The sequence below is a fragment of the Brienomyrus brachyistius genome, chromosome 1 (assembly GCF_023856365.1).
Source record: "Brienomyrus brachyistius isolate T26 chromosome 1, BBRACH_0.4, whole genome shotgun sequence".
Taxonomy (NCBI): Eukaryota; Metazoa; Chordata; class Actinopteri; order Osteoglossiformes; family Mormyridae; genus Brienomyrus; species Brienomyrus brachyistius.
The window spans coordinates 42,543,743-42,560,016 of NC_064533.1; the positions used below are offsets into that span (position 1 = coordinate 42,543,743).

At 38.3% G+C, this 16,274-nt stretch overlaps 1 protein-coding gene across 6 annotated transcripts; it reads right to left on the reverse strand.

Moving 5' to 3' along the window:
• Positions 1–2,683: 2,683 nt before the first annotated feature.
• Positions 2,684–11,585, reverse strand: LOC125752047 (uncharacterized). 6 transcript variants are annotated; one of them, XM_048969282.1, is made up of 15 exons: positions 11,431–11,585; positions 11,192–11,248; positions 10,713–10,769; positions 10,507–10,633; positions 10,273–10,362; positions 9,986–10,173; positions 9,850–9,892; positions 7,372–7,447; positions 7,062–7,239; positions 6,781–6,827; positions 4,041–4,183; positions 3,680–3,806; positions 3,557–3,598; positions 3,457–3,481; positions 2,684–3,369 (listed from the first exon to the last, which is right to left on the reverse strand). In XM_048969282.1, the coding sequence occupies exons 2-15, from the start codon at positions 11,238–11,240 to the stop codon at positions 3,218–3,220; spliced, it is 1,344 nt and encodes a 447-aa protein (XP_048825239.1). In that variant the 5' UTR covers positions 11,241–11,248; positions 11,431–11,585; the 3' UTR covers positions 2,684–3,217. The 6 variants fall into 6 exon arrangements, with proteins under 6 accessions (XP_048825239.1, XP_048825247.1, XP_048825231.1 ...); XM_048969290.1 differs by having other exon boundaries at positions 10,273–10,326; positions 11,192–11,252; XM_048969274.1 differs by having other exon boundaries at positions 11,192–11,252.
• Between the last annotated feature and the right edge of the window lie 4,689 nt (positions 11,586–16,274).

Below are 16,274 nucleotides of genomic sequence, written 5' to 3' on the forward strand. Positions count from 1 at the left end.
TTAAGGTGTTTCAGTCCCCCTCTTCTGATCCCCCCAGAATACTGTTCTTCTTCATTTCACCCTTCTTCATTTCTTTAATAAAGCCCCCTTTTGTTTGATTGCTATGTCGGCTCCCTTGTCCTTCCACCCTCACATTGTGACATGCAGTCTAAGGACATGCAACTTTATGTAGCACTATCAAAACAGAGAATCAGGATGTGAATCTGCCATAGTGACAGCAACTATGCAAGATTGCATCGGAACTAGAGATTGAGCCTACTTTTAAAAAACAGCATGTAATATGAAAGAGATGCAGAGAATTCCTCCAGTAAGGTTTATTCTCTGGTGGTCCTCGATAAATTTGGGTTTTTGTTTGATGTGGTAAAACTGCGCGAAATGACAGAAAATACTAGAAGCCAGTGCATGAATCTTAGCAATGCTTTGTCAGATGTAGAAACACGTGGTATTAACTGTTACTGGATTTTAGCAATTTTAACAATTTCGCTTGTATAACTCAGGACTTTACAATCGGAAACTAGTGGAGGAACACTTAGTGTAATAAGAGTATGGAATAGTCTGCCCGGAGAAGTAGTACAAGCTAAAACCCTAGATTCCTTCAAATCTGATCTTGACAAGATCCTGCCAACTTTAAATTATTAGCTTAATTCCCTCCCAGTGACCATGAAGGGCTGAATGGCCTGACTCTCACCTGTAATAGGGCTCTAAGAGGGACTTAGATGTAAGTGTTTGCTTTGTTTTCCCAGGTTGTTTGTTTGCTAACTCCCCAGACAGCGCCTGTGTGATTGGTATGACCGGGAATGTGTTTACCTTCAGCACAGTGATAGAGCTGAAGGCCCAAACTGACATTGTGTGAGTATTATGTCTATGAGTAAATGTGATTTCCAGTCTTCAAAGGGTAAAGGAAGCAGAAATAATTTTCACAAAATGAGCCAAGCAATTCACTCAAATGGGTTTATATGGACTGATTGCTAAAATGACAAGGATTACTATCATAAGAATCCAGTTCTCAAAAGTTCGCACAGTCATGTGGGTCTACATGAAGCATGTGTCCCACAGAAGTCTCCAGACAGACAATGGCTTCTGATTCCAATGAACAATAGACATTTAAGTAGTGAAGGATCAACATAAAACACTACATATGATACAGTCAACTCCAGAATAATTGGCACGTCTAACTGAAATGAGGGTGTGTGGTTTAGTGAATTAAGATGCTCTCCTTATAATCAGAAGGTTGTTGGTTCAAAACCAGTGGTTGGCAATGTGATTTTACTGTTGACCTTTGAGCAAGGCTCTTAAACCCCCATTGCTTCAGGGACTGGCAGGTCCTCTTTTTCAATTGTATGTCGCTAACATAAAATATGCAATACATGAGTATAATGATTCAATTTTTCTTTTTTTATTTATTTCTTTTATTTCTCCTTTGGTGTCTGTGACCATTTACTGTTTCCCTGAGGTAAAAATATGACACTGCACACTCAGGTATTTGGGGTCGCAGCCCCAAAAGGATACTTTTAAAAGGCAGCCTTAAGGTGTGTGTGTGTGTGTGTGTGTGTGTGTGTGTGTGTGTGTGTGTGGGTCGGGTCTAATCTAAGGAGTGAGGATTGTGTTTGCCCACACAAAGACGTTTTTTCCTTGATTGCTTGCTGCTGATTGGATGCAGGGAACATGGTGTGCCTGTTGCTGATATTAGGTTGGTCATGGATGAAGACAATAAGGCAAGATGATTGGGGGTAAATGTGTATGGTAGATAGTGTTTTGTTTTGTTGTTAAGGCTAGCAGTGGAGAAAGTTGGGATCTGATGCCGTGTTTGCAGTTGGTGGGCCACAACAGGACGAATCGTCTTCATTCTCTGGAGGTGGACGGAGAGGCTGGTACTGCCAGGGAAGTAACTGTCATTTTAAAGTTAGACTTTTGTATGAATGTGAGTGAGAATGCAAGCTGATGAAGTTTCAACTAAGAGCTGTGGCAGTGTGTGTAGAGGACTGGGAACAAGAGTAATGGGGATAACTTCTTAACACAAAGCATGTAGGTTTATTCCTTAGATAAGTCTGCTGTGTTAATTGTATGGTTATTGGTTGTGGCACCGACTGCTGTGATATTTGTGTATAGTAATATCTTCCATTACTTTTTGTATTGCCCTCCAGAGAAGGCTGTAGCCCTCAGCTATTTTTATTAAAGAACACTTTATTTAGTACTGTCTCATGTACCTGAACCTCCCCAGACAAATTATAAATAGGTGGTAGCAGCATTTACCAGTGAATCCTTAAAGATATGGCAGAGTGTTGATGACATCATTTTGGATATCTTAGGCTTATTACAATATTAATTATTAGGGTGAAAATATTTTCTCTAAACATCAACAAAATTTTTAAATCAATCCTATATTAATAGTTATCCAGTGAAGAAAGCCTAGGATAAGAGTAATATGATAATAATTCCAGTGCCTTTAACCCTTGTTAAAAGTCTGCCGACAGATTTGTATATACTAAAGGCATGCAAAATTTTAAAGGAATTCGTGAACAGTGTACATGTTAGAAAAGGGATATTTCTTAAAAGAATTATGGCTCTGTCAGTGTAATTACTGTATGGAACATGAATTTAATATTGCTTACTGAATCCCAAAGCTAATAGTGACAGCATCAAAAGGCACAAACACCTTACCTGCAGTAATGCAATAGAGCCATTATTGATTTGGTTTACATTTTTATTTTCCAAACTACATGAACGATCATGTGCACATTTGTGACTTTCTTGAGTGAAGTGGAACATACACATAAAACTTTCATATTCAAAGACACATCTGAGCTGATATTTTTATAGAATGTCACATGGACTATTGCAAAAGATCAATCTATAGAAAATCATCAGAATTTTACATCATCCACAATTTATATTTATTAGAAATATTTATATTTGGCTTTTCTCCTTTGAGTCATCTAATTGTGCTGAAAATGTAACTACAATAGAAAGTAAGTAAACTACAATTGTTAAGTAAATTGACCTTTATTAATCTATCAATATAAGATTTTAAGGCAGCTCATTTTGAAATCTTTTTTAAGTAAAAAAACTAAAATGAATTACAGTAGTATATAACAGCTTTATCAATAGCTTTAGAAGTTCACAACATTCTCTGCACAAAACCCAGTTACCAAACAGGCCTTATGACGTGTACATGTGACCATAAAGTACCCTGAAATATCTTTATGAAATTTGTGAGTTACTGAAACTTTCCAAAGGTAAAAGAAAAAGGGATATTGTCTTCCATCATACCCAAAGCTGGGCTAACAGCTCCCTGACTGGGGCTCCCAGAGGAGAAGGGGAAATCGTGCTCATCCTCTGATCGACTGCCCACCTGCTCAAACAGGAACCCTGGAATGTCAAACATCACTGGTATTAAAAAACTTGCACAATGAATCAAATTATGCACATAAAATGATAATAAAGAACATAAATCACCTGTGGATTTGCAAGCTGAAGGTTTCTATGGAAGAAAGCAAAAATCAGGAAGGATAGATGTGGTATGGCAAGTAAGCCATTAAACAGTATTATCACCCACCTTATCAGTGAAACAGGAGCTTGAAAAATAAAAGGGGATGTCCTACAAGAAGGTAAATATTAATTGGGAATTGACACCATTTCACATAGTTCAGTTTCTGTATAAATATTTAATCTGTCTCACCTCTTCAGTAGGCTCTACATGAAATGTGCAATCAAAGCCAGAGAATGTAGGTGTGTCAGGGACAGAATGTGCAGCAAACATGAAACTAGGGGAAGCTGAAGCATGCGAAGATTGACTTGGACTTCCACTACGTAACAAGGAAACAGAACCATAGATATTCTTCTGCATGAAAATACCTTGGATATATACTGCACTTGACCATATGAAAGTACTGCAGACATTGATCATGTTTATATTGTTATATTGTAATATATATTATTCCACAATGTTCAGTTTGTTGAATAACATGCCAGCAATCTAGTCTGCACATAGCACTTTTTCATCTTAAGGTTATGATGTTAGCTTGTTTAATAAAGCAAACCTGAGTGAGAAGGATGGAGTGCTTGACACACCCTTCATTCTGGGTGGTGGCATCCGTAGGTAAGTGTCCCTTTGCTCACCCTCTTCAGCAGTGTGTGCTGCCTGTTCCCTTGCAACCTGCTTAGCCATTTCATCTGCTCCTGTCTGCATTGAGGCCAAAGATACCAAAGACCTTCTGAGAGGTTTCTGCGTGTCATTTAACAGTGAAACATCACAAACAGTATTACATCTCTATATACCACGCCATTGCCAACAAATCTTTGCTTTTGTTAAAGTGTTTTCTCTTCGCTTAATGGAGTTTGGCCCAGATTTAGAAGTTACCAAAATCAGTTAATAGAGCTGGAATCTGAGAAAGGTTGCTGGCTCAAATCTTAGGGCGACAGACTCATGCTGCCATTAGGCCCTTCAGCTGGGCTTCAGACACTTACTAAACCTGTACTGTAACCCTAAAACTTGCTTTCACCTATATGTGTGCCACATGGAGAGCAAGGCAGGATTGAAAGCTGCAACTTGGTCTCTGGAGATACTTTACAAAAAAACTGGTCTAGCTGTTCAAACAAGCCTACACTGATCATATCCAGGAATAGAAAACTGCCTTGAATGCTGCACATGCATTTTGCGTGTACTTTAATATTAGTATAGACCTAGATTGCACTTTTCTGTTATTAAGCCATCTTTTGCAGTAATTCTGCAGAATTATGTAATTCTTTTCTACATTCTAAAAACAGTTATATTCAAATTTCTTTCTTTCAGTTTGTTTTTGTCCTGAAATGTTAGTAGTCCACTCTGCAACACTTGCTATCTTCCTTCACTCCTACTAACTACCCTATTTGTTGCTGAGCTTATTAAAAGCTCAAACTCATTTGTCAATTACATCCTGCTTTCACCCTCCTTCTAAAAATCTGATATCCATTATCACTGAACCTCTCTCTCATCTGATTAACAGATCCATAAGAACATAAGTTGGGTTAGAGTCATTACAGTAGAAAGAAAAACTTTATGAAGCAATGCAGAGTGAGCTGGAGAAGGCAGGGGTTATCAAAACAATGAAATAAGTCTTGAACAAGATTTAGAAATTGAAAAAACAATACAGGAAATCAAAAAGAAAGTTAAATAAAAATGCTGCTTGCCACCCTAACAACAAATATGGACTCATTTTCAAAATCGTGGACATGTTTGGCAACAGACCTGCTAATCAGGTTGCACTCCGCAACCGCTTTGGAGGAATCGGGTAAATTGCTATTGCTGTGTTTACTTGTAATATTACTACGAACTTTTATTACATTTAGTGCATGTCGAATGCCTTCCAAGGATCTGTCAAATAAAATAGCATATGATTAAATGCTGAGTTGTGTTTTGTGTATTGGACCTGTGTTGTAACTAGGGCTGGGAGATAGTCAGGTTACAATGATATAACTAATAAGTTATCATTACAATTTGACTTTGGTGTTCCAGCCAGTGATACATAAGATACAGCTGTACATATATACTTATGTACAACATTTGTGATCATTTTGGATTTTTGAGCCATGAACTAAGTGGAAATAAGGATGCAATCAAACAGCATGTCTGTAATACTACATACAAGTGCTGACATGTCTATATAACTTTTAAGACCAATGTGCTTTGTTACAGCAATGCAAATAAGACTCACATCTTGCTTGAAAAGTCAGTGACTTAAGTGAAATTTACCAATCCTGTCTTTCGTGTGCTTGTTTTGAAAGAGATGAAGAAAATGCAGGTGGACAGGAGCATCACTTTTTAAATTGATTCATGTGAAAGATTTATATATTACTTGATTGTTTATATATTTGTCAAATAAAAGTTTACCAAAATCTTTTGTTTTTTTCTTGCTCTACTGTTTAAAAATTCAGCTAACATGAGGTTACACAGTGCCAGTCCTCGTGCGAATACCTAATGACGATGTGAGGCTTGTATGGAACTCTAATGTTGTACCACGAACATGGTTGTAGTCTGCAGCAGAATATTATTTAAACTGATTTGCCAAGCTAAAAATAATGTACGCATTTGCAGTAAATTTTTTAAAAGTCTTGCGTTCATCATACTGCACGAAACATCTTTGTTGTTGTTACTTCCAATATGGTACCCCTCCAACAGTGACATTCACACTTGTACGGTACAAATCAGGCACAGTAAAGCTCAAGTAGTGACAATCAAGAGGATGACTTTTGCCATGTAAAACACTCTGTTACGGCTTTTCAATTCAATTCTGTTCAATTTTATTTGTATAGCGCATTTTCACAACATTTCATTGTCTCAAAGAACTTTATATTTTCCCTGCTCAAAGCTGCCAGTGAGCACACCAGAAGCAACAGTGGCAAGGAAAAGCTCGCTAGAAGGAAGAAACCTTAGGAGGAACCAGACTCAAAGGGGAAGCCCATCCTCCCGGGATCAGGAAAAGAAGTAAAATGAACAAGATAACAAAATTCTAATTTACAGTGCAATTTTTTTAAGATTTAAGTCTTAAATTAAATTTTTTAGATTTAAGTCTCAGACTACAGGTGCCATCACAGTGATTTATGACATCACAGTATTTATTTAATCCTACAAAAGGACCAGAAAAAATGTATCCTATACTTTTCAGGCCTTACATTGATAATATAGATTTCAATGCTTTTTAAAAACTTTATGAACTACATAAATAAAAATTGCTGCTGTTATTGAAAATACAGCTTCCCCATAGGGATAAATAAGATATCACTATACTATCATCACTGTACCTTGATATCCTCTCTCTGTACTTCTTCACATCCCTGCAACCCTCCTGCTGAATAAATGTAAAGTATAATAAAGAATACAGTTAAAAGTGATCTTTGCTAATTAGACAGCTAGCTGTAATCCCCAACATAGACTATATATTATTTTTCACCATTTCAATATAAATCTTTTTGTAAATAAACTTAAGATGTATGATAAGGCAATTTCTTTACAGTCACCAGAAGCACCCTGTTGCATAATGCCAATATTGTCAGTTTCACCATGTATGGCACCATTGTCTTACTACCAGTATCCATCAGGTTACTGTTTGGGCTCATGGTAGATGGAGGGGCGACAACCTCATTCCCTGTAGATTCCTCTTTGTAATTCTTTTGCATCTTCCTCACATCATCTTCTTCACTGCTCCTACCAGTCTTACCTACAATCTCAGTTCCTTTTAACACAAGACAATTTCCTGACCCCTGCCAAAAACATGTTCCTGTTAACAAATCTTTTTGTCAAGGAATGAGGTGACATTTAAAATTACTGTGAACAATACATTGCCCAAAATACACAAAAAAAACAAAGAAACGTAGAATGGCTGAATTGCCTACCTCCCGCTGATTCTTTTCCAGAGTTTTTTCAGCTTGCTGTGCAAACTTCTGAGGGGAAGTCTGCTCCTCATTGCCACTGGGGTGGTGGGTCAAGGTAGTGTATCATAATGTGACAGTGCAAATGCTGCCTATTCTGTACATACATTATATACATACACTATACAGATGCTCCTTTACTTACAAACTTTCAACTTACAAACTTTCAGACATATGAAGGAAGAGGACTGTAAGTCCAAATTGTGCTCATTGGGCTCCCATTTCTTGTCTGCAACATCAGTTTTTTTTCTGCACGCCAATTCCGCCTAGTATGACTTCTGCGCCACGTCTGTATACACTTCCTAACCCTATATTCCCAACTAATAACGTGCATAACCTACACTCTGCACACCCTGTGTGCTTGATTACTACTGGACACTAAAAACTTCCATTAATACTGTTCTGTGCAATCTACTGTGTGACTGATCTAATATACAAGTGTTGACATTGATCAGCTGTCAAAGCAGTTACATACGTTATGACAAAAATAACATAAATGTAGGTAAAGAGTAACAGACTTTTTGTGATGAAACTGGGTTTATGCAGGAATCGTAGAGCTGAATTTACCTTTTACTACCTTTTTTAGTACCTCGACAATATTTTTTACTACCAATAATTGGGCAGTGGCCTTTTTTTTGGGGGGGGGGAATCTTAATACCCATCATAAATTACAGGCAAATTAATGTTTAACTGTTTTTATTGAGTATTTTCATTAAATATTATTTGTTTTTTTGCAGTGTCAAGTTGAGTTTCGTTTGTCCTTGCTCCTTACCTTAACTCTAGCCCTTGGGTTATCCTAACCATAACCCTTAACCCAACCTAATAAAGTCAACTTCACACTTCTTAAAACAAATGACACTAGACAACAGCCATAAACATTGTAACATACGAAAGACACACATAAACATACGACAGACACACATTCTCATACACAGACTAAAATAGTGAATTATTTCATCACAAGGTAACACTGTGGATTAAAAAACTGTCCAAAGAGTCCATGGAATGGTGACGGGTGTTAACCATTGGTATTTATTGGTTGATACAACGTGACATAAAAGTTTGAACATGTCCCAAAAGAAATCTTAAGAGAAAAGTTTAATATTTTTTCCTGTACCTAAAATACCTGTATTGTTTACAAGTAATTTCTTAAAATGCGGTGCAATGATGAATCGAATCGAATCATGTATGCAGTCTTACCCTTGCCACATGCGAAACTTTTAGCTATATCGGAGTCAGTGAACATGCTTCCGAATAGTTCCCCAATACCATCATTCGAACTGTACGAATGATGGCTAGCTGCGGTGTTCAGGCACCAGAGAACTTCAGCTCTGGGAGCCGACGTTGGTGACAGTAAGGTCTGCTGTCTGTCTGCTGCAGCTGTTGTAGTGCTAGTCGCAGTAGGTTGCTGCTGAGGTGTGATGGCAATGTTTGTGCTCGTAGCTGACCTTATGTTGGCATTTCCCCCGGTCCGTGTAGCATCACCGAACAACGTAATAGGGAAGTGCTCCCCCCGCACGCGAATCCACTGTTGATGACTGGCGGATTCCCGGTGAGATTTGATTGTGTTAACGCCATTCCAGGTTAGATTTAGAGTTTTTTTTTTTTTTGCATATACAGCAGAATGCTTTCCGGTCATTCCCCATGACTGGCTTACGCCAGTCTTTAAATGACGGGTTATCAAGCCAACTTTTAGTACATTTTCATTTCCCCACTTCACCACCAAGTGGCTACTAGCTAATTTCAAAGGCTCTGCTAATATCAACACGTTAGATCACCCTAGCTCAACTGAGGTAAAAGGCGGAAAAATGGCAATAGCGTCACTCTGATAGGCTATTCATTCTGACTCAGGTCCTGCTAGCATGTGTATTATACATTTTTAACTAGATGAAAACACGTAGACAAATGGGAAACTCGTAATATATTAAGGAGGTGTGATGCCCGGCTCGTCCGCTCCTCGTGTGTGCCACGCCCCCTGATTACCCACGTGTGCTTCCCTGATCGTCTCCTGCTGTGTCCAATTACTTTGATTAGTCCTGTCCTGTTTTAAGTCCTGGTCTTACCTATTTGCCCTGTCCGTCATTGTGGTTTGTTCTTGCCTGATCTTCGTATGCGTCAGATGTTTCCTGATCCCCGTATGCGTCAGCTGTTTCCTGATCCCCAGTTCCCGATTAAATCCACGTATTCCGGCTGTCTGCCTGCTCCTTGCACGCCTTACCCGCACGATCACCCGCTTACCTCCGCCGTGATCGTGACAGCAGGATGATGAAAAATTTACTACCAAGTCAAATTCCATTTACTACCTTTTAATACCTTTCAAGGGTCTTAATTTTGTCTGATTTCATTTACTACCTTTTACTAGTTTTTACTACTGCACGGAAACCCTTGTGAAATATAGATGGCCATAAGAAGATAGACAGCAAATTATTTTTAAAAGGATACTTTTCTGATGCAGTATTACTTAGGGGTGAGAAGGGGATAGAGCCTGAAAAAATGAGAACAAAACACTTTTGGCACTTTGGTATGAATCTCACTTCACTGGTAAGAAATATGGCATGTAAATCAAGTGAAGGCACACCATGTAAGGTTTGTAGTTCTCTTTCTTTTGCTGCAATCTTTTCCTCCAGAGCTGGTTTTCTGAGTTCAATATGTTCTTTTTCTTCTTGCATTTTCAGAAGTTTCAGTGCAGGCAGACTCTGGCAGTACTGACTCTTTTGTTGCTCAAACACCTTTCTATAGGTTTCAGTTCTTGTGTCATACATCCTCCTTGAATGAGAACAAATATTTTAAGTAATCTTGCTAAGGTTCAATAAAATGCTGCTTTATAGACTTCTGTCTGAGATGTCACCAGTCTGCTGCACTCACATGTCTTGGGTGTAGTTCTCCTCTCTGTTTTGTAGTTCCTCCTGAAGAGCACATCTAAACTGGAGCAGTAGGCTGTTAGTTCCCCTCAGGCTAAGGATTATATATAAAAAAAGTCATATCAGGTATGATTTGATGACAAGACAGAGATGCTGATGGATCAGATATAACCTTGCACAACAGTATTGCCATTCGCAACCTGTTAGCTGAATATTTGTTTAAATTCATATCTCTGACCTTTTAATGTTGTCTTTGTAATGCATCACTGATTTCTGTCTATGACAAAACTCCTTCTCAATCTTCTCAATACTTTGTTTGGTCCTGTCCATTTGATCCCTCTTTTCAGCATTTTTTTCCTGGTAAACTTTGGTAGAAAAATAAATCAATAAATAGAAGTGGCGTTTCATAAATACAGGGAGGATGTAATATAATTAATTACTAACTGTGAATTTGCTGTTGCATCTCATTCTTTTTCAGATGCAGTTTCTGTAACTGTAGAACTGAAAACAAAGTTAATCAAACCAATTACACAATTCTATCGTATATACAAGCACTTAATATTTTCTGTATTATACGTAGTATATGGGCATATGTGTAATCTAAACACACGTTTTAATTTTAACTGGATTTAACTACGGTATAATTGTGCTGTGCACTCCAACTAAGAACGTTTTGCTCGGTGTCACAATAGGTGTAAATTTTAAAGCAAAAAAACTCAAAAACTTGTGCACACCTGAAAACACTCGCTTGCTGAAAATCTTAAATTCGAGAAGCCCAGTATATAAAGACGCCTTGTGTTTCATAAATATAATAGTGAAAACTTTTCAATATGTTTCATAATGCATCTTACACAACTTCAGTAATTATCTCAAGCATACTTACTGCAGTTTCACAAAAGAATAAATAGGGTGCACCTCCTCACCTAAATTTAATAAGAGAGCATCGGCATCTGAAGAATCTTGCTCCTCCATTTCTGCCGCTACCTAACAAACCGTACGTGATTAATTAGCTTTAATCTGGGGTTAAATACTTATTCCTTCTTCATTACGCGCTATCAGATCGGAACAATATACCGTCTGGTATGTTCATTCATCAAGAGTAATAAACGTCACGTTGGCATGATCATTTACATTAAGAATAATGTACAATAAAGGTTCTCACGTAGGAAATTTTTACATGGACTCTTCGTGTGGCTTTACATCAGCTCACACAAACCCCATCAAGCTAGATTTTACGTTTAGTAAAATTTTAACGCGTAACAAGATCTGTGGAGAGTAACTTCACTGGTTTAAAACTATTACAGTAACGGTACCGTCACGAGGATAGGACGTGCATGCGCTCAGCCCGCGTGTATCCCACGGCCGAATGGGGTGACACTTTTTTATATACAACTTGCTGCAGCTTAAATGCTATCTTGATGTGTGGATATATTCTAAGCACATGTTATTTTCTGTCACCCAGCATGATACAACAATGCACATCTTCTTTCATTTTTATATCTTCATTGTAGAATTTTTATATAGTATGCTCATAAATGGTTTTTGTACGTGTTTCTGCAAATACTTTTAGAAGCAGACAATAGGGGGGAAACTATTCTGTAATACGTACAATAAAGATAATCTATGGCAAGATCTTTGATCTTGGCAAGATCTTCTAGAATCCAACGACTTTCTGGAACTGATTTTGCAGTTATTGTCAGATCATCCATGAATACCTTAACAGGGGCCTGCTGAACACCATTTTCCAGAACCACACCTTTTCTTGGCTTCTCCACTGCCTTGACCAAAAGGTTCATTGCAGCCACAAATAGGATGACCGAAATTGTGCACCCTGTAACAATGCCTTTTTGCAGCCTCTGCCAACTGGATGTGAAGTCCCCGCAGATGAATCGCATCTTGAAGTGGTTGAAGTAGTCCTGCTGGAGGTGCTGGACTTTCCCTGGAACATGGTAGGCTTGCAGAGTAAGGTCCACCAGCTTGTTCGGATCAGTTCCATAAGCGTTAGACATATCGAGCCAGAGGACTGCAGGGTTTCCCTGGTTGCGCTTTGCATCCTCAATTACCTTTGTGTGAAATAGCTGAGAAATGCAATCAGACGCATAAAGAATAAAGAGTGTTGGTGACAAGTTTAGGAGGTGATTATGAAAAAATGCTACAGTAAAACTTCACCAAAATAAGTCTACTTACAATCTGTTATACTTACGTGAACATGGTGATGGCAGATTTTTGGGACGTTTTGAAATAAAAGAGAAGGGGCCTCTAGAAATAGCTGAAAATTGCAATCAGACCCATAGCGAACGGAGTGGCATGCCAAGTTTATGAGGTGATTATGAAAAAATGCGCCAGTGAAAATTTTATCAAAATCATCTAGACAATTGAAATCAAAGAGGAGTGGCCTTCAGAAACATAAAAATAACTTAATGTCTTGATGTAGTGTATGCACTGATGCCATGTTTAGGAGTTCATTATTTTACAATGCTGCAGTACATTATTATATAAATCAGCATTTTGGCACTATGTTACACTCACTCTCATCTACTAATGTCAGATTATCTAGAAGTTTTGACATAAAACAAGAGGAATGCCCTGAAATGATTTGAGGCCATGTATTCAGTAATTTGTATATCAGTAGTTTCGAACGAGTGAAAACTGCCACCTACTGGTGGCACAGCGCTACTTTGCAAGACATTTAAGGTGGAACCGAAATCGCGAATAAGTAGCTGGTGAATAAGTAGCCAACTTCAGCCTCGTACAAGATTATTAGTAGTCGGATTTATAGTTTTTGTGTAAATCGAACTCCCTTCACTTTCCTGAGAATTTATAATATATAATGGTTTTTGGTCATACACGCATCCGCTATACTATTGGGCTCGTAAGATTTGGTTGCTCTGACATAGCACAAAGACACAAATCTACATCATTTTCTTGGGTCCTGTGTCATGAAGCCATATTCCTTGCTTAGCTGGATAACTTTGGATATTAATAGTGGTAACTCTGGCTTTTCAATATCACAACGCTGGTTCTTTTCTTAACGGGATACATCACTACTATAACTCGTGCCACAGAGCAAAACTGCTCCGGAGTAATTTAACTTTCAGGATCACTGATCTCACACAGTGCTTGGATCAATTTACATTTTTTTTCAGTCGCTAACAAGCATTTGTCGAACCAAGTGTCACATTTTCAAATCTCTTAGTACAATGTGCACAGCATCGGTCTGATTTGGCCATACCATTCACAAATTTCATGTAGTTTTCACACAATATACAGTCAGTCAACACATTTCTACAATGCTTACATTTTCTTAACAGACAAGCTATACTCACTGCCAAAATTATGAATAGTTTTTGTCTTATTTACAAATGTTAACACACAACATACCACAATAAAAAAAAAACAATATTCCAAACCTTAGCTACATTATAAAACCTCTACTTCTGCAATAATTTCAGCTAAAAAACAACACATCAGCTCAAAAATAAGCTGAAAATGAACAAACAATTCAATTATTGACACACAGCTGATTTATGTTGGGCCACAGTTGAAGTGCCAGGACAGAGAGAGCCAAACATCACAATGTGTGTAGCAATTGCAAATACTGGATTGGTCCTTCATAGGTGTCAGGTTGGACCCTACAATACCGAGCGCCTCCTTGCCTTTTTGAATGATCTCCACCTGCACCTGGTTCCAGAGCAGGATCAGGAGGGAGAGAACATGAGGACCTCTGTCGTCACCTGGGACAATGTTGGCCATTCCTCTCAAGCGATCACAACATAGTTTGGAGTTCACCCAAGACTGGTCCGTCTCTTCCTTCCACCCTATTCACATTTCCTCAATCCCATAGAGGAGTTCTTTTCTGCCTGGAGGTGGAAGGTTTATGACCATCAGCCACATTACCAGATGTCACTTCTTGATGCTATGGATGCTGGCTGTAGGGACATCGCAGTTGAAGACTGCCAAGGGTGGATCCATTATACCAAACAGTTTTATTCCAAGTATATGTTCTTGGGTGACATCAGATGCGATGTTGACGAAAACATGTGGCCTAACCCCCGAAGATCGCCAAGATTAGATAATATTGTGTTTTTTTTTTTTTTTACAGTATTTTTTTTTCAGTTTTTCCCCCTTTCATCTGAGCTTTTTTGTTGCTGTTTTTTTTTTGTATCCACTCAGTGTATTTTGTGTGTTTGCTCTTGTATGTTTCATGAATATTTTGTTCACTGTAAGCAATACAATAAAACTTGTATACAGTAAAGGAAAAAAAACAGATTTGCTCTTTCCTGGAATGATTTAGAATGTGAACATTAGGTTTGGACATACAATTCCCAACCAAGAAATATAGTGTAAAAACGGTGGATTGCATGTTTTGCACGCAATTACCTGTAAAACTGAAACAAAGTCTATGTAGTTTTTGTAATGCCAACAATTGCCAGTATTTTGAAACCTGGTGCACTTCTATTGACTGCATGTATACCTTGTGAACTGAAAACATTGTTTGACAGAATAATTTAATTTTGAGTCAGATTTCCAGTGTTTTGGTATAGTTGATGTCTGCAGAGAGAGGTGTATTGTATTTTGAAATGAAGTGCTAGTATATATTTAACAAAATGCATTTTTGAGAAGAAAATTGACCATTTGGCCAATTGTGGTTTGTAGGTGTGTGTCTGTGTTAAGTGTTTAAAAAAGTATCTGAAGTATGGGTAAGTGCTTTTTGGCGATTGAAAAAAACTGTAATACAAAAAAGCAGTCTATTATGTGACTTAACAAATTACCTATAGTTCTATATTATGCCCCCTAGCTCCACCAAACATCCCTAATATTTTATACTCAGGTGTTTTATATATTCAACATAACACAAATAAAAATCAATGAATACCAAAAACTACTCAAATTCAATAGGAAAATTTGGTTAAAGGTGAGCCCAGTTGGTGACACTGGAATATAGAATGGGAGGCTGAGAGAAATTTGGGTTTTAAATAAATAAATAGAAGAATTTATTAAATGGCTTCAGTGTTGGCAATGTAAGAGGAGATGACAGGACAAGAGGAAATGGTGGAGTGTATGTAAAGATGTGTGGGAATGATCTAGAACCAGGGAGGAAGGTGTGGGTAGCTCCCTATATACTGGGCACGCCTACGCAGGTGTCACCAATTTTAGTAATAATTTCTCCCTACTACCACCACAGCCACTGCTGACTAGTGGGGGTGCAGGATGTCAAAGCATATCCCTCCCTAAAATGGCACCTACTTGAGATCTAAAATAAAACACAAAAAGCCCTCCCATGAACATTCTCGTCAAATCCTGCATCCTTCTGGACCTCTGCATTCTAGGTTCTGATGATGAAAGAATATCCATCCATCCATTTTCCAAACCACTTATCCTACTGGGTCGCAGGGCGTCCAGAGCCTATCCTGGAAGCAATGGGAATGAGGCAGGGAACAACCCAGGATGGGGGGCCAGCCCATCGCAGGGCACACTCACACACCATTCACTCACATATGCACTCCTATGGGCAATTTAGCAACTCCAATTAGCCTCAGTATGTCTTTGGACTGTGGGGGGAAACCGGAGTACCCAGAGGAAACCCCACGATGACATGGGGAGAACATGTAAACTCTGCATACTGAAATTATAATGCTGCTTACAATTAGGAGCACAATCTAAATTATCACTGAATTATCACTCTGCAAGTGTCTCAAAGCCCAAAAAGAAGACTTTGACTGTTTCATTAAAACTGCCTGAGACAGAAATGTCCCACCTCTCAAGTACACTAATAATAAAGAAAAATCCTAACACATACAAGGTGCTTGCGGCAACAATATAACACAATCAATACATCATTGTTTTGTGAGGATTGGTCTTTCTGGTCTTGTACTGAACTCTCTCCTCTCATCTAATCTAAGGGAGACATGAGTAGATAGGTGGATTGTCACCCCCTCTCTGTGGTCTGAGGTGTGACAGCAATGACTACATTTAGCATTTTATAGCTCAATTGTCATTTGGCAT

Coding starts and splice junctions, on each gene's coding strand:
- LOC125752047 (XM_048969282.1), bottom strand. CDS start 11,240: ATGGAGGAGCAAGATTCTTCAGATGCCGATGCTCTCTTATTAAATTTA. Junction 10,770..11,191: donor TGCTCTCTTATTAAATTTAG/GTGAGGAGGTGC, acceptor CTTTGTTTTCAG/TTCTACAGTTACAGAAACTG. Junction 6,828..7,061: donor TAACCTGATGGATACTGGTA/GTAAGACAATGG, acceptor ACATTTATTCAG/CAGGAGGGTTGCAGGGATGT.